The sequence below is a fragment of the Drosophila tropicalis genome, unplaced genomic scaffold (genome assembly GCF_018151085.1).
Source record: "Drosophila tropicalis isolate 14030-0801.00 unplaced genomic scaffold, ASM1815108v1 contig_845, whole genome shotgun sequence".
Taxonomy (NCBI): domain Eukaryota; kingdom Metazoa; phylum Arthropoda; class Insecta; order Diptera; family Drosophilidae; genus Drosophila; species Drosophila tropicalis.
Genome location: NW_027173338.1, coordinates 10000001 through 10024818, shown reverse-complemented (window position 1 = coordinate 10024818; position 24818 = coordinate 10000001). Strand labels below are relative to the sequence as shown.

The following is a 24818-nucleotide window of genomic DNA, read 5'->3' as shown; positions in this document are numbered from 1 at the left end:
AAATACAAATTCAAAAGTAATAAACAACAAAAAATATTTACCTTGACCAGATTAATGCGTGCAAATCAAACAATAGAGATGTTCAAATGTATTTCAAATATATATTGTTTCTATATATGTATATGAGCAGGGCAGATATTGCGTTAGCGATAAGGATCGAGACGCTTGCAGAGAGGGAAGTGGCGGGAGGGTCATGTAGGTGTGGTTACTATAAAATCGATAAATGACAGCACACTTTGCTTTAGTCAGCAATAAAATCAACAGCAATAATAATAAAACTTGGCGGCTAGCAATGACATCAGCAAAAAAAAAAAAAAAACACACACACACTCACACAGTCGAAGGAAAAGCTGGAAAATAGAAAAACCCAACCAAATGAAAACAAAAACACAAAACAGAAATATACATATGATATGGAAAAACTGGAAAATTGAGTAAAAACTAGTAAAACTGATTTAAAGCAAAACAAATTGGTAACTATCAACAAATTCGAGTACTTGCCATATTTTAGATTCCCATTCCATTTGTCTTTCATAAGGGTATATACGCTTAAGGATAAAAACAAATGCAAGCCTTTAAATATATTTTTTGATTTTCTTCATCCCAAGAGAAAGGAAATTTGAGGAACTTGACGAGATCTTTTTCTTCATTCAAAGTAAGAAATGAAACCTGAATGAAAAGCAAACAAAGCAGGGTATCAATAAATCTAAAAAAAAAAAAAATAGATTGGCTTTACTCTCTATCATATCGGAACTCATGCAGTGCTCCCATGAGGCAACCAAACAAATTTATGCCAAATACGTAACACAAATAAACCAATTAGATTTTCATTTTTCTTTATGTTTTTTCTTTTTTTGGTGTATTGTGTTTTTGGAAAATTTTTATTTACGAGCTATAAATATAAAATTCAACGCGTGGCAAAATACAACAAGAAGAGAAAAAGTTGTCAGAGCTTTTGTGTACACTGTGAGTGAGAGGATAGGCGATAACCGGGCTTAGTTTTAGTTAATTAAAAAGTCAGTGGCAATTAATTTAAGAACTATGTGGAAAATTTATGGCATATACCAACTATAAATTACAAATTTTTTGCCACGATTTAGATATTACTTAAATCTTTAGTTTTAGTTAAATTTATGTTGAGGGAAATCTTTTAAAATTTTGTTTTATGTAACTTTAATCGATGAAGTTTGTACTAGGATTTGCACTTTAAAAAAACTTTTTCATTCTCTTTAGTTTTAATCAATCGATCCGATCCTACAGTCTTAAAAATTGCATTATGATGGTAATCAGGATAAGCATTAGAATGTACTCTCAATTAGTTAGTACATATTGTTAATGCAAAATATTATTTCATTATTTGAATGTTCTATGGACCTGCAACTGCCTTGACTTGTTGGATTTGCATAGCTTAAGTTGATTATCATAACTCATTCTAACTAACCCCAATCTGAATGCAACTCTTTTGATACAGATATTTGATAACTCCATATACAAGATCTATGTATTTATTCGACTCTGCCTCTCATGCTGATCCAACTTCATAAATATAAAAATTATTTTGAAAGAATAATGGATTTCTTTCTTATTTATGCATAAATGTTAACATATTCAGTGTAGTCGAATTTTCAAGTTAAATTTCTTGATCTGGTTAACTTTCGCAAAGCAATTTGCTTGACGTCATTTGCAATAAATGAAACCATTGATGTGGTTTATTTTGTATTGCACAAACTGATTTCATTCACTATATCATTGTTTTAATGTTCGGACATTCGTCTAGTATGTGTGTACTATAAACTATTTGTTTTATTGTCTAACACTGAGATATAAGAGTATATTTAGGTACATAGATGGATGGTTGAGTGGTTGAGGGCAGAAAGGTTTCAAGATGTTCGTACTGTTGTTTACAATAAGCCAAGCTAGTCGTCAACTGAGTGAGAGCCAACTAACCAAATGGCTGTTGCACAACCACATGCACACAATGCATCTATATATATATCGATATAGGTAGGTACATACAAACATACATACATATGTGTGTGTTTATGTATGTAGACTGCACTTTAAGTAAATACATACAACATCTGGCCACAGAGTCAGAGTCAGCCATCAACAGAATGCAGTCCGCCTGCCTTGCTGTGTGTGTTCTTGCTATTTGTATTGTGTGCATGTCAAAGTCTTCGTGTTAACATTAATTAAATCTACAGCAGGGCATGTCATTTCCCTCCTTCCCCCTTGGCCACTCTCTCTCTCTGTTTCTGTGATTGTTTGGCTCTCATTGAATTATTGGTTTTGATTCGAATTTTTCATTAACTATATTCTCCTTTCATTTGCCATGGCATGACAAGGCAAATAACTCGACATACATGTATATGGAATATTAAATTCGCATTAAGCAAATATTTATGGCCAACATTTGTTCACTTTATATCACGGTGAAAAGTATGCTAATGCCTTAAAGTCACAGTTAACACAGTTGATATCAAATAGCAAGATGAAATACTCATTCTCTTATCACCAAAACACTTAATCGAATTGAATAGTTGTCTGAAAATTATAATCATTTGCAGTAATTTACTATCCCACTTAGGTTTATGAAGTAGAATCTGTAAGATTTAAAAACGAAATTACCAAATCAAATTCTTTTATGAGACTACAAATAAAATGATCGTATACAAGAGCATATGAATATGAGAATAGTTCCATGTTTGGTTAAATATGCAATTACAAGTTTATTATTTCACAAAGACCCTACTAAATGAGAGGTCTAGCTTGCTTTTCTTACTTTCAAGAAGTACTCCTTGTTGGCTCTTCGATTGGTTTTGCCATTCGGACTTCGTTTGAGGTCATCTACAATCAGAACTCCACCAAGCAATTGCTTGTAACTGGCTTTAACATGTTTCCTTACATAGTCCACTACATCTTGGGATCTTAGATTACTGCCGATCCTTTTCATCACTGCTGCAGCTGGTTCATCGCCATTGACATCAGACCACACGCCAAAAACACAGACTTCGGCTACATCAGGCATTTGCGCGATGACAGCTTCAAGTTCATGAGGATAATACATAATGTGAAGGCATTTCAGCATATCCTTCTTACGATCGACTATATACAAAAATCCATCTTCATCCATATAGCCCAAATCGCCACTATGAAACCATCCATCAGAATCACACATATTTCGCGTCGCTTGAGGGTTTCCATAATAGCCAGCCCAATACTGACCATTATACATGCACACCTCGCCCACTTCATTGGGTCCCAAAGATTCGCCTTGTTCATTGAGTATCTTCATCTTAAATCCTCCTAACAAACGACCCGACGAATCTGGTTTCTTATCAAAATGGAAATTTGCAGTTGCCACACTGCCCAACTCGGTGAACCCATAGGTGAAATGCATGCAATCCTTTGATAAACGACTGCGTAAAAGCTGTTGAATCTGTAGCGAACACCGTGATCCTCCATACAGATAATGTTGCACGCTAAAGAAATCGCTCTTGGCAAACTCTTCGGAATTCACCAACAAACTCATATGTGAGGGAGCCTGATGGAGCCAGGTAACTTTGTATTTCTCAACGATTCGCATTACCCTTATGGGATCGTAATCATTGTCGGCGATGATGCGAGTGGGATTAAATATTCCACAAAATATAGTCATGCCAAGACCAGCTAGCCAATCTAATGTACTGTGCGTGTATATGACATCGGCCGAGGTAAGTTGACTGCGATGAACACAAATGATGAAAAACATAAAACCAATAAAAATTGTTATTTGCACTTACTCGCTGAACTTGAACAAGGAATGACTATTTGATATAGTTACAGCTTTCGGATCACCAGTAGTTCCCGAAGAACAGAGTATGGCCAAATTCTGATTGGTTCCTTGCTCAAGGCGTACTGGTTTGAAACCCTCTTCTATGGGAGTGCTTAGCACATCTTCTATAGTAATCGATTCACTTGAATGATTACGCATTGTGATAATTTTCACATTCAAATCCTTGGTCGCCTTTTGAACTTTCTCGTACTCATCGCCATCGCAGAAGATTAGAGTAGGATTAGTTATTTTATAGAGGTTTTCAATTGTCTTTTCCTCATAGTTGATGTTAAGTGAATGGAAGGCAATGCCATTGAAAAAACAGGCATAGACTACTGCAAATATGTGTGTCGTATTTCTGCCTATAATACCAACAATATCAGATTGGTTTAAGCCCATTTTTCGCATATAACTGGCCACTCGCATGGAGTTCAGGCAAAGTTCCTTACACGTCAAAATTGTCTTCTCGGTGTCCGAAATCTATTAAAAGGCAAAACATTTTTGTCAACAGGACCTTGATTATACGTTTGCGATTCTTACCTGAGCTATTAGTTGAGGATGTCTACGCATTTCGTTGAAGATTATTTCTCCGACAGACGAATCCGGGGAAAAATAATTTCTCTGAGATGGCGAACCACTCCAAATTTTTCTCTCCGGATCGTAGGTATTTGCTGGTACGAAAGACATATTGACGACTTCGTGCTAACGGTGTAACTGATAAATAAATTCGAATTCAGTCGGCTTTTTATAGGATTCTTTTAATACGTTCTTTATCCACGTCTTTTAGTCTTATCTTTTTCAACTTTTCGGTTGATCAACTTAGTCAGAGGTTGAACAGAGGCATTCTGAGATTATTGATCTTAACCGTGCCAAGCGTCATAAAAATCTTTATGGACCCCTCGCGTTGGCGATCTTATCTCTATCTTTAATTGATTAAAATTAACAATTTTGTGGTAGAAGTTCAACTGATATTTATCAGAGGTTAATGCTCAGTTGCAATTGTTTTTTCGGCAGATAAGAAATCAAAAAAGGAAAAACAATTCGACTGCTTAGCGCCGCCTGCAAGTATGCTATATTAAAATGTAATTTTAAATTTCTCAATTGAAATTTTTCATTAGAATTGTGTGTTGAAAACTGTTCAAAATACTTTTTAATAATAGTGAAACTAACGAATATAGAAATGTCGTCTATTACAATTAACTTTAAATCGAATTCCAACCACAAATTTTCTCACTTGCTTTAAATTAATTGAAAATATTCCTATGTGATAGAATACCATGCTCTATCGGCAAGACATTAAAGAGCAACCACACAAAAAGCATTTGTTTAATTATTTAAATTTAATTTCATGTCATATCAAATTAGTGCCACTCATTTTCACTCCGAGCACGTGGAACATACAAAATACCAAGGGCCATGTAATATGCCATATGTAGAGATGATTGTGTATGTGTGAAAGGCTAAAGGCCAACACTTTTTTAACTCATTTCCATTACGTGCCCAAACCCTCATTCAGTTGCCAGGGGCGGGCTGTGCAGCAGACAGTTGATCCTTAGAGTCATAAGAAGGCCAATTCTGAAGATGAGTTTTAAAGATAATAATAGATGGTATTGGTATTCAGGTTTTGATAAAATAAGACGTCAAGATTATTAAAAGGCGATGCCAATTTTTACTTCTGACGGAAGTAGCTAGATTTTGTAGAGTGTCCTTATAGAATTGATGACTTCCTGAAACTCTGGAATAACTCAATCATTCTCAGTCAAGTCTTGAAAACTCCATGGTCCTTTCTAGAACCAAACTCAAAGGATTGAAAGAAATATTATGTGTTTCTACTTATTATATTACTGTCTTAACAATCTCTGACTGAATTTCCACATCTTTCTTAGTCCGCCCCTGGTTCTTGTTGTTGTTTGTGTTCCTGGTGATGGCTGGCGTAAGTAAATGGCAAAATGTTTTTGCATTATGCCAGCTACCTAGATGTTATATATACATAATATAAACATATACTCATACAGTCGTTTTGTCGCTTAACATTAACGATGGTGCTGCCAGTGAGGCAGTTGAGAACCGTCCATATGCGTGACTGACTGCGAACAAGTGTGTGTGTGTGTCTGTGTGTGTAATGCAATTGTAGGCATCACTGGCATTGCAATTGCATTTGAGAGCACAAGGTACAAGCACACACGTAGACCAGATGCATAATTGAATTAGCTGAACAACAAAATGCTTCAAACAAAAGGGCTAATAATGCCGAGCTGAATGCCTGGCAAAAATGCGGGATACGCGCAAGGGGAATGTGGCATATTGAAATGTTGGAGAGCTTTGGGGAATAGTCTGCCCTTGCCTCTTGGGCCAGAACAATAAATTTATTTCCATAGAATTATACAGTCTTTAGTATGCAAAAGCAAACAAGAAGTGCAAAGAAAGTAATTGAAAGAAAAACTAAAAGAGTTGCTAATACTATTCAGCTTCGTCGAAATTAAATATCTATTACATTTTTGATTGTCTTGGAAACGTTTGAATTGAATATTGCATGCCTACCTCTTTAATTTAATCGATCCTCTTCTATTTTGTTCAGATCTAGTCTCAATTGGACTTTGTTACTTTGCAAAAGACACTAAGTTTCGTTAAGCCAAAACAAAACAAGGGTAAACAAGCCCAACTCCAGGACTTGCTCTACTCGATTTACATTCATTGTTCTTCTTCCTCTCCTCTCCACTCCAACCTAAATGTAATATTAAAGTTACTATTTTGAAATTTTTAGACTTTATCTCAATTAAATTAATGATGTATCCTGCACATGTTCCAAAGGCTCTTTGTATCTATAACTGTAGGCCAACCCTGTTGTCCTGTTGGAGTATTTACTTTTGAAAATTATAATCAAAATTGCATAATCAGTTGGCCAGCAGCTGGTATTTTGTATACAATATTTTACCACCCATATTGCGATGCAGTATAATTTATTCATGATATACGTCTAAATAATTGTAAATCAACAATTGTAATCAAATATTTATTGATTTGCCTAATGGCCAAGCCGTATCGACATATTGGCCTCGCCAAAAAACAATATAAAATCAACTAATTATGTAAGGCAATTGCATTTGCAATTGCATAAAAACCCAACCACTAACGAAATGGTCAACGGGGGCCCACTAAAATGCCATTCACAGCCAATGGCGCATAATTTAATTATAAATGAGATTTGACCATCTCACCCTGCAAGTACAATATAAAAGAAGTATATAAGTTTGCGGAAAAACCAACAAGTCTTTAAGAAAATGAAAATACTCCTTCTACTAGATACTTTGATTAGTATTCCTTATATAGTCAATACTTATAGGGTAAATAGTCATATTTTCCATTTATTTCAAATCAAGTCATAATAATTTTGAATAACAACATATTATTATATAAATCATCAATTCAAATACGTAAATGGGTTCCAAGATCTTCGTTATTCGCTCGAACTTCAAGCACGAGCCTAATAAGGACAATCATTAAAAAAGAATTAAAAAACTAAATATAGTTTACTCACTTTACCCCATCGTGGGGAATGGATGACAAATGTCATAACCAGAAAAATGGGCAAAATTATCTCAAAACGCATTTTTTTATATGCTTACTTTATGAAACTCTTCAAGATTTATTAACAAAATTTCAAATTTTGTGTGTTTTCCATAGTGTGAGATTGGATTAGTTATGGAAAAGATAAATTAGTTTCAGTCAACTTACATAAGTGAAAATAATCAAACAAAAGTATTTCATTTAGTTGCGGAATAACTTAGTTAACCTTGTTAACTAAGATCGTATGAATTCAGATTACTAGTGGATATAAGGTGACTAAAAAGTGGAGGTCTTAAAAAGTAGGATTATTTTTCTTGTTCAGTATATTGGTGGCTTTAGCTCTTAAGATCACAAAGACAGAGCGAGATCGAATTGGCTGGTGTTGCAGGATCAAGAATATATACATATAAGTATGTACCTTGTGGAGTCGGAAAAGCTTTTTGAAAACAATTTTGGGCTGCAATGACTGGTTTAGCCTTATAAAAAGTTTATTTTCAATTTAGTTGGAACATATTAATTTTAAAAATACATCCATCATACGATGTTAACTGATATTGTTCTTTTTATAGATTACGATTTGAAGGCATTCAAAAACCCATCACTCCTTTTGGAAGCCTGAAAGAGAATTATCATTAATTATATAATTAATTGGAAAAAATGTACTTCACTTACCATGTTTCGGGGCATGCACAACAAAAATCAAAAATAGAATTATTGCCAACTTCATCTCGATAGACTCTTTTTTCTTTATACTAACAATAAGTGTTGAAGCTTTATATAGGGGGTCTTTTGTAAGCTCTTAAAAGCCCAACAACTGATTGGCAATGGAACATCTAAATTAGTTGCAGTCGACTGTTATATCATTAGTTAAGGTCAAGGTTAGCCAACTCCATGACTGAATGAATGGAAATATTACTCTCAATGCAAGCGGTGCTGGGCATCGCTTAGTCGACTTTCCTTTTAGTAAATTTCAACAAATTATAAGGATATAGATGAGGTGAAGAGGGTGTAGAAAAGCTGTCGACTAAGCTGCAAAATATTTAATTAAATATTAAACTATAATTTTATTATATTACACGTAAAGTTTCAAGTTGCTGCCGCCTTGCAAAAATTGTTAATGACATTCGGGATGGCATGGCTAAAAGGGATGTGGGATGTGCGTATGCGGATGACGTTAGGGAGATGGCGGGGAAAGAGGAAGACAATGCACGGGGTGTGACGAAAAACTTTTCCCCACTACTCCAACTTTTTGTGGCTTAGAGTTCATGTGTGTATTGCGAGTGTTGTAATATGCACAAAAGCGTAATTAAATACATAATGAACAACGAAACAATATAAACACAGAGGCAACAAGCAACCGACGTGCCAGCCACACCGTGTAGCAGTGCAGCATGTCAAACATTTTCGTATATGTTGAATGCGAACACAAAAAAACTCTACTCAAATTTGTTGAACAACCAACCAAGCTCAGCACAGGAAGCTCATTATGACTACAACTACAACTATTAGCAGGCAAACTGTAGCTGCTGCATCAGAAATGTTCACATGGTTAGTTTTTTCTTCACTTGCAAATTAACTGAAGAACAAAAGGTTTTGTTTGCTATTTCTGTTTTTGCTACAGGAATAATCAAAAAACAAAAGGAGAGTTCTCGGTTGAGGTGCAAAAACGACAGCGCACTCTTGGGGTTTACTCGGTTTCATACTCATCAAGAGAATTTCAAAAGTTAATTAGTTTGAAAAGTAATTAAATTACACTTTGTGAATTTTTTCAAAGCAATTTAAGTCTCACCAGTATACCTAGATATAAACATAAAGACTGCCATTGTCATTCAAAACAAAAAAAATGCAGAAATTTTAAAGTCATTTGACTTTTGGCGGCATACTTATCACTTATCACACTTGTCTCAAATCCATTCCGGCTTTAACTGTCTTAGACTGCCTTTGGCTAGAGTTAAATACATTTTGAATTGCCTTTGGTCTTGCCGTTAGCTTTGGGCCTGCTGTCAGTTCCCACTATCAATCATCATCATGGGGCCCACATGCATATTTCATGGTTCAGTCTTCTACTACCATCACTTGGTCCACCTAACGGTAACTGAAAGTACCAAACTGGATACTGGAGGCTTTGTTCTTAGTCCTTAGGTTCACCCACTTAATTAAAATTACAGAGCTTAAGTTGCCAGAGCAGGCAACCAACCAGCCAGACATTGTGTTTGGGTCAAGCTGTCTAACAATCTGACCAGTACTGAGAGACCTAAATTGGCAGCATATTTAGTGAAGTTGTTGTTCTTGCTGTTGTCCTCCATATCGTATATCAAAACACTTTGGATTTTAATTGAAAATTATTGTGTATTTTGAGTCGAGCTTGAGGGCAATTATAATTCTATGGCAGAGCATCGATTACCTTTCCGGAAACTGCAAAAAGGGCGCTGGTAAGAGAAGGCATAGATCCTTATGGATAGGCATGTTCCCCCTGGTCAGTAATTGTTTCATGCAAATCACGTTTTCATTCGAAGCCAACTCACAAATAATAAGACCAGAAATTCTGGTTATTGTGTGTAAATTTATGTGCATATACGAGGGCATATTTAATGAAGTGTTTGACATGTTAGCTGACCATTATTGTTTGCCAATTTGACAAGGACCAAAGGATGGGCAATCAGTATTGAACGTAGGCATTGAATGTGTATTATTATTATCCATTGTATAAATGTAAGTACTTTGCAGTCCATTACAGAAGCCCTTTGTGTAAACTGTAAATTTGCCATAAGCCTTGAGAAGGACACGGTAAGGATTGCTCAACATTGTTCAATATGTAATAACAAATTTTCAATTCTCATTCCAATTCAAGTCATTTGGTTTTAAGTTCTTGTTTCGTTTCCCAAATATTCAAAGTTTATTCTATTCCAAGTTTTTTAAGTGCATTGAAATCGGAACTCTCTTTCGGTGTTTGTGTCAGTGTTGGGCAGTTAGGCTTAAAGTATGTTTTGATACGTTGGTTCGAAAGAAAACAAAGTTCTTGAGATTCACCAATATCATTCATTAACATTTCTGAGTTGGACTAATACAGATCCTTTCACACTTAGGCCTTTGTGAAAGTTCAAACTTCCTTATGCAAACATTTCGGATGAAATGAAAATCGGCTTAAAGGTTTTTTATTTCACCTACTTACCCATCAGAATTGAATGTGGTACATGAATCTCACAAACTAGAATCTCCATGCAACCAAGGAGATGTTTTTTCGTGTTATTAGTAGCAGTTTTCGAAGGTTTTCACGTCTGTAATCTGCTTGAGAATTAAAAACGAAACTCTTCTTTACAGCGCCATGAAAATTTTCTCTTTAGCCTGGTCGCTCCTAATGAGAATTTATCATGCACGCATACCACATGTTGCCGGAAAAAAAGAAAACTTCATAGGTGAAGCCCACAGAGACAGAGACGGATAAACAAAAATTCGGAAGAAAAAAAATTATAATTTACATATCACAGATCAAAAACAAGAACCCCAGCTGTGAAACACGCATTCTACATACATATGCATAAATTTTACGCACAACTGGAGATGCGATGCGAATTCGGTGGATATGGCTAAGAATCAGGATGAAAAGCTGAAGCTGATGTAGCCTAGACATGGATGCTGTGCTGTAATATGTTTTTTTTTTTTTTTGCGTCGGCTGGATGCGGAAATCAACACAAAAGAAGCTTGGGAAACCGAAAAACAGTCAGAGAGGAAGAGTTGGAAGACAATGAATGCCATAGAGAGTGGATGTGTGTGTGTGTGTGTGTGTGTGCGAGAGGTGGGTAAGGGGTTATGAGGGGAGAGAGAGACAGCTAAATAGACAGTCCTGACAGGTTGGTCTGGTTGGGTTTGCAAAATTCAGCAATGCCGTCATTAATCTTTATTTGCGCCCCGGCGAACGCGTGAATAATTTAGCTACCTAATAATAAATCATTGCAGCCTGTGCATTAGTTGACTGTCGCTCATGTTGGCACACACACACACACACACACACACAAACACACACACTCAATCACACACAGACTTGTACGCGCACTTTATATCTCTCATCATCTCTTTATGCCCCAGCGGAAGTGCAGAGTTACATGCCTAAATGCTTATCAAATTTTATGTACACCTCTTACCCCACCCCTAGCCACCTCACCTAGCCACCTAACCTTGTCGCTTCATTTTTAGACAACAGCAAAAAGGGGGGTGGGCGGTTCCACAACTAATGAGCATTAATTAATTGCCAAGTCTACAATGGGGCAAAACTCAGGATATGCCACGCCTACACTAACTCATTGTCTGTCTGAAAGAAGATATTGTTATGGCGAATGACTATGTATATATTTGTGTGTGTGTGCGTACAAGTGTGGGCGTATGTGTGTGAATGCTTAAAATTTAATTTTCATAAATGAATCTTACACTTGGTTAAATTTTACCTTAACTGATTTAACAAGAATCAAATATGTAATGAAAATTGTTCATCAGGAGTCGTCTAACACGAATTCTCATTCTAAATTGTTAAATTAATAAAAACTTTTAGAAAACGACATTTAGTAAGTAGACAGACGATTTGCCAAGCGTTAAAGAATCGTTTCATCCTCCAGAAACTTTTTTTTAATAATGTTTAATGCAATATTGTGGTATGTATATTCTCAAAGTATTCTGAAACCTCATTTCCTGGAACTGTTTCGAAATTTAGCAGAAATTCATGTAAAAACCTCTGAGAGTTATCTTTTTCAAGAACTTCCATCTAACTACTATCTAGGAAGCTATCTAACCATACTTTAGCAAGATGTTTTAGACTGCTAGTTATTTCTTTTAGTGTATCAAAAGGGCGTATCTCAAATGTTTTTTTTAGAGAGATCCCCTAAAATCTTTTAATTATAAACTAATAATATACAATATAGAATTTGGCAAAAATAAAATTGTCTTTTTCCGATCGCATTCAATAATTAATGGGTATTGAGGACCTCAAAATTGGTTACTTTTTTGACCATGCCAATACTTGATTTCAATTTTCTAGCTTAAATATTAGACTTGCCATTGAAAGTTCGTAGAAATATTTGGTGAAACAATAAAGTGAATTTCTTGTATATTCGACCAACATAATTTGATTACATTGCAAATTGTTCAGAGCATTGAAAAAGAAAAAAAAATGAATTCCCCAACTAACAAATAAATTCGAAAAAAAAAAGAAAATCAACTGAAAATAGATTGAAAATTCATTTTACAACTACTATAAATAGGAATTTTAATTAAACTATGCAAAGAGAGAGAGAGAGAGAGAGAGAGTAGGTAACAAATTATTGCCTTAAAATTGTTTCTAGTCAGGTGGAATTTCAGTTGCAAGAAGGACAAACTAACAAATAAAGTGTGAGAGACAAAATAAGAGGACGGAAAAGTGTAAATGGTATCATAAAATATGCCAAAATGTTTTGCCATATGTCAGAGAAACACAGAGAAACAGAGAGAGAGAAGTGAGCTTGAACAGTTTTTGCGAGAAATGCAATAAAATATTTAAATGCCCAATCAACAAATTGTGTTGAAATATTCGTTGTTAAACCCAAACTCAAAGCACCTTTTTAGCCCCAAAGGAATTTTGTTGTTGCACATTTTTTAAATTGATATACTGGACATCCTTCTTGCAGATGCAATTGCAATTGCAGATCCACTTGCATTGCGGTCAATTGCAGTGTCAAAGTTGCAAATATTTTCAATTAAAAATGTTTTTTTCTCATCTCCCTCTCTCACTCTCCCTATCAGTTTTATGCCGATTTAATTGTGTGTGTCCCAGTGTATGAATATCCTATATATGTATATGCGTGTGTGTGTGTGTGTGTGTGATTGGTTAGACAAATTGCACATTGCCCACTTGTGGCCAAAAATGGGCTTGGCAGTAAGTGTGTGCGTGTTTGTGGTATGACAATTTTCGGAATTTTCGTATTTTGAAGAATTTTTTCCACAACGAACACAAATTGTTTCCAATTTCCATGATGCATAATCAAGAGAAAGGCCTTAACGTTCGTCATTTGTTTGTCATTCAATTACAATATACACTGTAAATTCAACTAGCAAAAGGATCCAAAAAGGATCTTAAGGGCCAACCTAAGGACACCAAAAATGGTAAAACCTTGGTCAGAATGTTCAAAGCGAAGAATAATGGAAATAGGAAAGCAAAAGAAATCAAAGAAAAGTTTCAACTTCTGATAAGGGATCATCTATAAACTACGCTCCATAAATTTTAAAATGTGACACTTCCCCAGACCCATGCATCCCGTATTCGTTTCACCAACTATTGGTGATGCAATTATGGCAATGAAACGGATTTGGCCTAGAGCAGAGAGTTAAGTTTGGACTTGCTAAACTTTTCAAGGAAGTATTTAAACATAGTCCGTCTATCGGATGTTTATATTGCCCAACTATGACAAAAACACAAGTCTGTTCTGATGGATATTGAAAACACTGATGTAACAAGCTGAAACTCCATGTTAAAATTTAGCTGCCTACTCTTTAGTTTGCCCTTAACAAGGGTTTTGCTTGAAAATTTTGCAAGAAAAGATTTACCAAGCAAGAAACAAATTCTAAATTAAGAGCGGGAGCAGCAACAACAATCTGTTGAGCCACAAAAATACCTAGGGATTTAAATGCTATTTACACAGCTTTTGTTTGGCCAATAACATGCGCCAAAAGCAAGAAATGAAACTCCAAATCCAAGCCTAGAAAACGGAAACCTCATTTTGTATACTCCCCCACAAACGCCCCCTCTCACTCGGTGTCCCTTAAAAGTGCCTCGCCCAATTGTGTTGGCATTAGCCAGAATAGTTGGTGTTGACCTTTTTGGTATTGTTTTGGGGCGCACGTAGGTAAAAGGGCTAAAAATGTGACACTTGGGGAATGGGCAGCTTAGTTCCCTTACCAAACCCATCAAAGCTGGCTGAGATTCAACTGGAAAAAGTGCACACCTGTCGACACGAGCAGAAGGAAGGAAAAATGGAATGGGTTGGGTGGGCTGGTGGGTTGAAATGCTTCCGACGACCTATTCCCGGTTAGGGGCTCCAGCTTGGGCACTGTTATTACCTTGACACATGTGTAACGGCTTTGTTTTCTTTGTATTGTTGTATTCAACTGTGGGCAACACCAACACCCAAAGCAACAGCAACAGAAGCAGAAGCTATAGAAAAGGGAAAAGCGGCTTTTCTCTTACGAAGGATTTTGCTTATTTCTCCTTCACCTCTCTCTCTTCGCATATTCAACGCATCCATCTATACCATTTCGTGTTGCTAATGCATGTTGAGTCTAGCTTAAGACACAATTTCAGTCTTTTGCCCATGATTTTTTTCTCGTTTGATGTTGTACACAAAAAAAAAAAAAGAAACAAATGGAATAACCAGACGCCACATGACAACAAAATCCAAAACAAAAACCATTGTTCCACATATCAAACTTCAATCAAATCTGTTAAACCGTTTACCAACACTTTTTAAAAAAGTGTGACCACAACACACTTTAAAGTAATAATCCCTTCAGATTTGCCTTTTCTACTTTTATTCAAATTTCATTCTCTTTCCATATTTTTACCTCATTTTTACCTCTTTTGATTCATTGATGACATATTTCGATATCAAACCAAATTTTGGATATTGCATATTATTTGCAGTACTTCGATATTAAAAAGTATTAACTTTCTCTTTACAATTTTTAAGCCCGCAGGCAAATTTGCGTCGAGTGCATTAAAGCGCTATTTTATCTGAAGAAACAGTTTATCATTTCACGTAGATTGATTTTTTCAGATAGGTTCCTGCCATTTGGCAGGCCGTCTGACTGACGAGCAACGTGCCAACTGTCGTTAGCCTTAAGCAGCTTCAAAGAAAACCAAAAAAAAAAAAGCCAAAAAGAGCCAAAGAGCGGTAGCTGAGAGACATCTCCTGACTATGGAATCACGTATTCATATATACACATACATGTGCATATGTACGAATACCGACATCAAGCACTGTCTGCCACACTGTATAGCACCACGTTCAACATGGCGTATGCATAATTTAGTATTTGAATGTGTGGTGAGATGTCGGCTGCTGGTTGAGTCAAAGTTCAAGTTTTTATACCGATACTCATTCCTTTTCTGTGAAATTAACTTCAATAGTTTTGTTTTAACTAGTTTGGAAACCTATTCCTACCACAACACTCATGTAATTAAGTTTCTAAAAGGGGCAACAGCTGGCATAACTGTGAAATATTTATCCAATTAATTTCTACCTGGTTGAAAAGCAATTTATTGCAACATTTTCAGCATGCTTTCGTTCTTCTTCTCGCATATTTTCAGTTGGCTTGTTTGCTTTCGTCTCGCTTATATCTTATTTCCCTCAACTCACCCACTATCATCCGCTATATACCTATATGTATGTATATCCTTATTCCCTATGCTTATCCTGCCTTTCAACAACTGCAGTTGCCCTTGGGTTGTAATTTCAGTTGCAGTTTTCTTTGCTCTTTGATTGCTGCCTTTACACCTCTCCTTGCCCCATTCTCCAAACTAAACGCCTCAATTATAGACTCCAACAGGCAGACACTCCCGACAGACAGACATCCGAGGAACGCGAAACGCATCTGCCGCGACAAGCAAACATTTTTCTATGTGGATTCAAAGGGGAATTCTGAAAGCGGAAAAATGTGAGAAAGCGGTTACAGCTTCGCGTATAAGTATAAGTCTACACAGATATCCTGCAGCCAGCTTGTTATATGTCCTGCCATTGAGCATTAGGTAAATAGTTAGTTACGTTTCACATTTGATTGGTAATCATGGCCAATGCCCAGAGGCCATAATAACTAAGCAGCTTGCCATAAATACTTTATTTATCTACTTAATATTGAATGATTTTCAATTTCTCTTCAAATTTATCCAAACTTGTAATCAGGTGAGCAGCTTTGTGTTGTTTTAAAGCCAATCAAGACATGGTAAATGTAATAAATTTTTATTATATTTGCTTAGACGGAGTCCCAAATTAATCATACATCATTGAAATGTAAAGTCTTTCTTACTTCAATCTCAATCAAATGTGAAATTAAACTTAATGAGACTTGGAATGTAAGTTGAAGAAACTGTTTATATAAATTTGGTTAATACTAGGCTGTTCGTAATGTTTTCCGATTGACCAAGTTCAGTTGAACAATTTTGTTCGTTGTTATTTAATGCATTTTTCAACTAAAACTGACTTCGATTACCTTGCTAAAAAATTCATTAAAAACTTTTAGCTGCCAAGATAGAGGAGCTAGCTGCCGTTGAGTAGCTACGGTTACACGGGTTCAGGTTAAATATTTTATAAACTGTCGTTAGTGAGCATATCATGCCACTCCCCTCTCTTCCCACGTACGCCCAAGCAACCAACACTATCCTTTACACAAATTGTTGCAAGGAACAAGAAAAAGTAGAAAAAATAAATACATACATATATAAGAAGAAAAATGAAAAAGAAGTAAACGTGCAGCAAAAGAAGAAGACAAAAATCACTTGGCCAGGCCAGAGAGTTGCAATCTCCAAGAGAAGAGAGATTGAGTCTGGCATAGTGGGTGAAAGGAGGAGGTTTTTGGGGTTTCATGTTTGTGTTGATGGCGACGTCTAAGCCCACAGGGCGAAAGCAAGAACGTGAACGTTTCGGCCAAGATGGATGACAAAATGTTTGGCCAAAGTATTTATCGGTGGGGGAGAGAGAACGAGAGAGAGAGAGAAGAGAGTTATAGGTCAGCCAGTTGCAGTTGTCAGGTGCAAACGTGAGCCAGCTTAGAAAATTGCCAATGTGGAAATCAATTTCATCAATTTTCTCTTTCTCCTATTACACCATGGGCAAGCATGGCAAAGCACTAGAGTTCAAAAGACCAAAACTTGGAATATTATGTGAAAGATGGCAGGAAGGAGAGGCCTTTAAATAGTTTTCAAGGTTATCAAAGATTAAATTTTATCAAATTTGCAGAGACAGACCAAAAGCAAATAGTTAATGGATCACAATTTATCCTTAGTTGGAGACATATGTATGTATGTACTTCACTTCCTTCTTTTTTCTCCCACAAAGAAGTCTGGCCAAGAAACTTAAATGAATATGTCTTAGCTTATGAGCAAACTCTTGAATAACTCTGAAACTTTTACAGTTGCTTCAATCCAATTATAGAGTGTTCTTGTATGATATAGAGGGTATATAATAGTCGATATTTTCATTTGGAATACAAAGTTTTTGCTTGGATTTTATCTAGTTTATGGTGGTCTGTTTTTTTCCTTTTTTCAATTTGTAAATAAGATTTCATTGTCAGCAAAGTTTGTTTTGGCATTTTGCACAAATTATTAGCCAAAATAATGAGATGGCCAGAACTCGCAGTTGATAACCAAAAAGCAATGCTTACACAGCACTCATCCCCCTCGATACCCTTAGGAATGACCTAATAAATCCATTTTATGTCTTGCCTTGGCGCCGCCTTCAATTCGTCTGGCAAATGGATGGAAATGCCAGCAGCATTACCGCGCCTCGCCACGCGCTATTCGATTCATATTCAAATTCAAATTCAAATTGTGGGCGTGGCATGGCCATTTATTGTCTGGGCCATTAGCTGCACTAATGATCCGATCCATTCAGATGGCATAGAAGGCACGAAGAAGGATGGGAGGTACACACATACATACATACATATAGGAGAGGTGCTGAGAGCTGGAGGACAAAAAGAAAAGTCGGCCCATATTTAGCTGGCAGTCAGAATGCAAAACCAGACACCCACACCCACACCCACTCTCTCTCACACACACACACACACACAAAGCACTCGAGCACACAGACAGGCAGGCATACATCGGCATTGTCAATATGCTTAATGGATTTTCAAATATTTATACAGCATCGAGCAGTTGAGAACTGCGGTTACCCTTTACATTTAGTCAACTTGGACAAGGTCTTTAAGTGCCTCTCCTTTATCTTGATTCTCTGCTAAATGCATTTAAGCACATTTACACAATTTATAAATGCAAATAAATCGAACCTAATCTTAATTTAGTTAGTTCCAAACAGTCAGAAGGAAGAGTAATGCCTTATTGAAGACTCATTGTTTGCCCATCCATTGGCTAATTGATAATAATTGGACCATTTATTGATACTAAAAGGAAGAAAGGAATTCTAGGCTCAACTTCTAACTGAAATTCAGTTAGTAGTAATCCGAATACCTTTAGAGTACCCTGACTTTTTAAGTTAGTGTCTTTGTGTATAAAAAATCCTTGCTAAATGATAGGCCTCAACTTTTAAAATGTAGACATCAATTATTATTAGTTGCCTAACAGATTTCCTTCTAATATCCTGATGGTAATTTCCCTTTAATTGTCCATTGTGGAAATAATAAAAAGAAAAATATTACAAAAATTTAACGTGTTTTAGTAATTTGTTGTGTTTCATTGTTGTCGCGAGTTGTTAACTTTTACATAATTTTATAAATTCTTTTTTTTCTCTTCGCTTTTGTCCCGTTTCCGTTTGCTGAATTGTTGAATGCATTTTGACATTTAAATGAACAGAAATTCATATAAATATGCATTTTATTTTATTTCAATTTAAAGTTTTAATGAGTTTTTCCATTGTGCCCTAATGCCGTACTGTGTGTCTGTGTGTGTGTTTGTGTGTGTGTGTGTGTGTAAAGGGCTGCCAACTTGCTATTGCGGCTTGGCAGTTGTTTCGCTCGCCCAGTTTATTTATGAACTTTTTCTGTTGCGCCGATTATTTTTTGGCAGAGGTTTTATTTAAACAATTCGTTTTACCCGTTTTTTGTTTGTTTCGTTTTTTGCTTCTTGCGGAGATTTGAACAAATTTTAAATTAATTTGCAAATAAATTCAATTTAAATGCGGCTTAGTTGTTATATTTGGCTTTGATTCTCAGCTCCATGGATTCGACTAATTGCATTTTGCATGCAACTTTTATTTATGATTTTGAATTGAAATGAATCCATGTTAAATATTTTTGGTAATTTGTTTCTTTTTGTGTTTTTTTTTTTTTTTTGGCAATTTATTTGCACGCGGCTCGGGGCTAATCTATGTGAGAGTTAATTAAACAATGGCATGCAAAAATTAATAACAATTGCACACAATCTCTGTTCCAAATGGCCAACAATGAACAAACTGGCCAATAAGTATGTACCACAAAAAATGCTTCATGTCCACTTTTTGTCAATGTGTCACTCACAGAGCTATTGTTGAATAAGAGAATGAACGAGCGGGAGATGGGACCTCCCGCTGACAGACGGACATTCCCAACCTATCGATAAAAACCAAAATGGCCGAAGGGCCACATGACATTAATGAGCATTTTGTGAAAACTTTCGTCCTCGCAATTTGTCCTGTCACTCAAATTGTTGCCCATTGTTACTTTCTGACTCTATTGTTCAGCATTTGAAGTTCTTATGGGAACAAAGAAAGTACATACTATCCAATACATAAGTCATATATAAGTAATATCTCATATTTTTTGTAGAATGTCGGTTTCAAAGAAAGAGAATCAATCTGAGGGAACTAAACTCTTTCCTATTAAAACATTTCACAATCGTTTTAAGATAGTTTCAAAGTATTCTAATAGAACGAAGTTTCTGAACTTAAATCATTCAATGTTTCATTGACAAATACCTTTAATATAACATTTAAACAATTATAAATGTTTGTATAACTTATGTATGTATGTGTGTGTGTATGTACATATGGCATACAGAGCATACGCCACTTTAATGTTAAGACCATAATAATCAATGGACGACGGAAAGGGGGGAGGTAGAAAGCCGCAATTAAAATTGCAATTAAGTGCACTTCTCTAGCCGACCGACCGTCTGACTGACTGAAGAACGAACAACAAATTAATATATTTCAATTGAATTGATTATAAATTTTATTATTATTGTATAAACAAATACAAAAAGTGCTGCGAGGCGTGAAATTTAAATGCCATATGAATAATATAGATACATATGGCCAGACACAAACTATTCGAATATATATAATTATATATGTACATATGTATGGGTGTGTGTATGTGTGTGTGTGCTTATAATTATAATTATTGATATATGAAACGTTTGACAAATTATTTGGATGACTATATGATGACTATGGACTAAGTAATTAATCACCAAATAATTTGGTAATTTTAATTTACTGTTATGAGAGCCATAAACAGTTCAATGAGCATACACACACACACACACACACAGAATCTCATGAATGCATGTGAGAGTGCAGGTGTGTATGCACCTTTAATTAAGATTTAGTATCCTACTGCCACCCACTCGATCAGCCCATCCACCATTCACCCCTCTCCAGGTCTGCATCCCTTTTGACATTTTGTGTACGCAATTAAGCGACAATAAGCATTTAATACACATTTTCTCTCTAATTCACACACACACACACACAGAAACAAACACCCTCCATTTGTTTATATTCGCTCCTAATGCCACGCCCATTGAGCATACAACACCGCCCCACTCTAGCAACAATTTGTTAGCTAATTTAAGGCCCACGAATTTGCCGCAGTCGCGTCTCAATGACCAACATTGCCCTGGCTATTTATTTGCAAACACACACACACGCACACACAGGACACACACACACACACAAACAGCAATTAAAAAATTATCTACCAGTCGGCATCGTCCATAAAATACACTGAAAAACTAATGTTGGCCAAAGGTTTAATAGCGATTTGTAAGGACAGTTTCAAAAGGCTTTAAGCCAAGAGCATTGAGTGAAATTTAAAAGTTGTATCAGTTCGGATCAGTCGATTATAAATGACAAAGGGTCATCTAAGTCCATTTATAGACGTGGTTAATAAGTTTTACTCTTTACAAGTTCATGTAATCCTTTACTGAGTGATCTACTCACTCACAGACTCAATTGTTCAGTTGACTGACTCATTCACTTGTTTAGTTCAAACCTGATAACTTGATCAGGCTGTTTTCTAATGGAATAGTTCTTAACTTGTCTAAATTAGTAGGAACTAATAAAGGAACAACTTTATTATATTGACCCTTCCATTACTTATGACAAATACTTACTGGGAAAAGTCAAAGAGCTTTAAAATTGACTTCTATTTGCCATTTTTGTTTGCGAAAAGCTCTTCGGTCTATGTAATTTGCTGATTTCAATGTCTAAATAGATTTCATTAATTTTATGTCCATGAAGTGTAATAAATTTTCTTACATAATTTGTCTTTTGCGGTTGGGGGCGCACACAACTTGCATCAGATTTGTAATTATGTAACGCTGGGCACACACACACACACACACACACACACACGTCGACAACCCAATCCCATAAATCCGCGTATAAATACAAATTACACAAGGATTCATCCTCACATAGCTAAAAGGTCCTTTCTGTCTCTATCTCACTCTTACTCACTGGGTCCAATATCAATTTACTTTCGACAGTCAAAGGTTACATAAAAGTTCATGCATAATGAAACTGTTTAGTGTAGAGGCCTGTTATTGTTGTTGTTTTATTTTTCTTTAGTGGGCTCATTACTTATGTTTTATGACATCGAGGACTTGGTTTATACATTGGCCTTTTGATATGGAAGCCATTTAAGGACATTGTAATGATGCGAGATGCGAGATGCGTGATGCGTGGGGGATTAGCCTGCCACGGGGAAGCCATAGTTATAATGCATTTTCACTAATGAGCTTGTTACCTTCTCATTCGTTACAGACAATCATACGCGAAATGAATCGGCTGGGCATGATGGTTGATCTCTCACACGTCTCCAAGGGAACTATGCGCGATGCTTTGGAGGTGAGCGAAGCTCCTGTGATATTCTCACACTCATCGGCCTACGAATTGTGTAATACGAGTCGCAATGTCCAGGATGACATTCTGCAGGCATTGGCCAAGAATGGTGGCCTAGTGATGGTTAATTTCTATTCCAAATTTTTATCATGCAGCGACAATTCAACGGTTCATGATGCAGTTGGTAAGTTCTTTCTCATTTTTCTCATTCTCATAAGAAACTTATCCATAATACTAACAAACTTGTTAAAAAAGAACGAATGAAAGATGTCCTGGCCAGACTTTGTAACCTTTTGACTGACAAGAAAACTCAATTCCCAGTCCTCCCCCGAGGTAGATACATAGTTGCTAACCATTAAATCCGTCTTTGATAGACACTCATTCATGGTCCTTTTTTTGTGCTTGAAAATCAATCAAAACCACTGACTTTGCCGCTGTCTTTTGTGTCCCTGATTGTTAGTCTATTGTTTCAGTTACATAGTTCATTATTGCCTCCCTCCATTTTTCTGTCCTCTTTCTCATAGAGATTCCCTTTTGGTGCTTTTCTTTTTTCACTTTGGATACACCAGCAAAATGGGTCTCGTAATCACTTCCTGTTTCTGTGACTTTACACCCAACGCGCACAGTGGTTCAAAATAATACCAATATTCACTTCTAAAATATGAATTAATTGTGTTGTTTAACAACATGAAATTTGTTGAAAAGTTGGAAAACAAATTGGAATATCTTTCAGCTTTCATATTATCGGTTTAAGTTTAATAAAAGAATGAAAAAGAAGTGTTCTGTCTTCAAAAGAATAGTTGAGGTCTTTCTTTAATTTGTTAACCCTACGTTACCAAAGGTTTATCATTTTGAACCACTGTGCCGATGCTTTCTGCATAGTGTGTTGTACCTACATATATCTAAATAATGGAATATTCTGATGAAGTTGTCTAATGCCATGTGATTTCACCCATTCTCTCCCTCTCTCTCTCTCTTTCTCTTTTCATGCTCCATTGTTCTGGACGACACATTTCAAATTCGGTAAATTTTAATAACGCTGGATTATGGCAACAACAACAACAACAACAATGGCAATGCTCACTTAACAATGGCCCTTAATGAACTTAACAACAATTCTGGTATCCGATATCCTGCTGCTGCGGCTCCTTCTGCTCCTCCTGTTGCTGACCAACACAAAAACAAACACAGCGCATATTAATCACATTAAGCGCGTAGCTGGCATCGATCACGTTGGCCTGGGAGCCGGCTACGACGGCATTAATTAGTAAGTAAAAGTCATTTATTTCACTTAAATGCGCATTTTCATCGGCCACACGGTCTTTCCACACAGTTTACAGTGTATACCCGAAAAAAAAAAAACAAAAACCAAAAATGCCCAACATAAAAAGGCCACTGTGCCAGGTGGCCTCTTCCTTACACTATACATCTATATGTATATGTATATGTATATATTTGTATGTATTTTTTAAAAGTTATTAATTGATTCTATTTAAGTCGTGGGTCTTATACAGTGGCATATTGTGAAAGGTGAAGCCATCGGCATCAATTTACCGCTCATTATGGCCACTTCTTTTCACTACTCGGCCTCAAATAGGTGAAAGAGGGCGGGTAAATACATTTCCATTTTGTGCTTCATCTTTGTTTTCTTGTAATCAGTGTCAAAATGAAGTCGCCATAGACATATTAAGTTCTCTGCTCTGATCTGAAAAAGTTTATCACTTTAATTGGTTATATTGAAAATGAAAATCAAGTACAAATTGTTGGGTTTTCCCTAAGCAGTTTTAAATTGGCGTTTTAAATTACAAGTACGATAAAAAATTTAAAAATTTCTTAAACTCAATCATTACTTCATTGGCATATAGCATACTTTTAAGGGCAAAGTTGTTCCATTTTGTAGTTTTAGGTCTTTATTCTTAATTCCTTTTAGCAAAGAAGTCAAAAATGTGCTTAACTATTTTTCCTAAATTTGAACTTGTTAATTTTAACTTTTTTAACTTGTTGAATAATGAAACAAATATTGTTATTCCTTTTTAATAATTTCCTGAGAAATCATTATTCCTCCTCGACTTCCCTCTCTTCGCCACATTGATTTTGTATATTCCTTTTTATTTTTGGTGATTTATTTGTTATTTTTTGAAGCGACGTGTCAATTTATTTATTTATTAAATTTTATGGAATTTGATGAACGAAATTTATGCCACTGATAAACAAAAAGGTGACAACGAATGTTAGGAATCACATATATTCACAGAATTTCATTTGTTTTTAGTTATACAAATGAAATTCTGTGAATATTTTATTCCCTTTAAGAACAAAACTTCACCTCTCAACTAAAAACAAATGGATTTCTTTGTAAATTTTATGTCATAATGATACGAGTTCATGGTCTAACCACACACATAATACACCTTCATCAGAGTTTGGCCTAATCAGTTGAGAATTTTCTATCAGATTGTTGTCAATTATAATCAAATTCCCAACAAACAGCAGCCATGCCAAAATACCATGGACTTCATTACCCCAAATTTGGCAGCCTTCATTAGAATCAAGCAACAACAGAACAACAAACATTGCAGCTGTAACTATAACCATCATCAGGCTCTGCATTATTATAATAATTATTATCATGATGTTGA

General features: G+C 35.8%; 2 protein-coding genes and 2 long non-coding RNA genes across 4 annotated transcripts in view; 1 reads left to right on the top strand and 3 right to left on the bottom strand.

Annotated features, from left to right (window-relative positions):
• The window catches only part of LOC137580834 (uncharacterized), a 63491-nt gene that overhangs the window by 32898 nt on the left and 5775 nt on the right, over window positions 1-24818 (top strand). The window contains 2 exon segments of the mRNA XM_068294965.1: window positions 22102-22363; window positions 23371-23446. Coding sequence (XP_068151066.1) covers window positions 22102-22363; window positions 23371-23446 — 338 coding nt within the window.
• Window positions 2765-4501, bottom strand: LOC137581287 (luciferin 4-monooxygenase-like). Its single transcript, XM_068295496.1, has 3 exons — window positions 4355-4501; window positions 3783-4294; window positions 2765-3722 (listed from the first exon to the last, which is right to left on the bottom strand). The coding sequence occupies exons 1-3, from the start codon at window positions 4499-4501 to the stop codon at window positions 2765-2767; spliced, it is 1617 nt and encodes a 538-aa protein (XP_068151597.1).
• Window positions 7160-7452, bottom strand: LOC137580458 (uncharacterized). The gene is made up of 2 exons (XR_011033012.1): window positions 7353-7452; window positions 7160-7298 (listed from the first exon to the last, which is right to left on the bottom strand). It is a non-coding gene; the product is annotated as an uncharacterized lncRNA (long non-coding RNA).
• LOC137581481 (uncharacterized) lies at window positions 7852-8121 on the bottom strand. Its single transcript, XR_011033168.1, has 2 exons — window positions 8054-8121; window positions 7852-7996 (listed from the first exon to the last, which is right to left on the bottom strand). It is a non-coding gene; the product is annotated as an uncharacterized lncRNA (long non-coding RNA).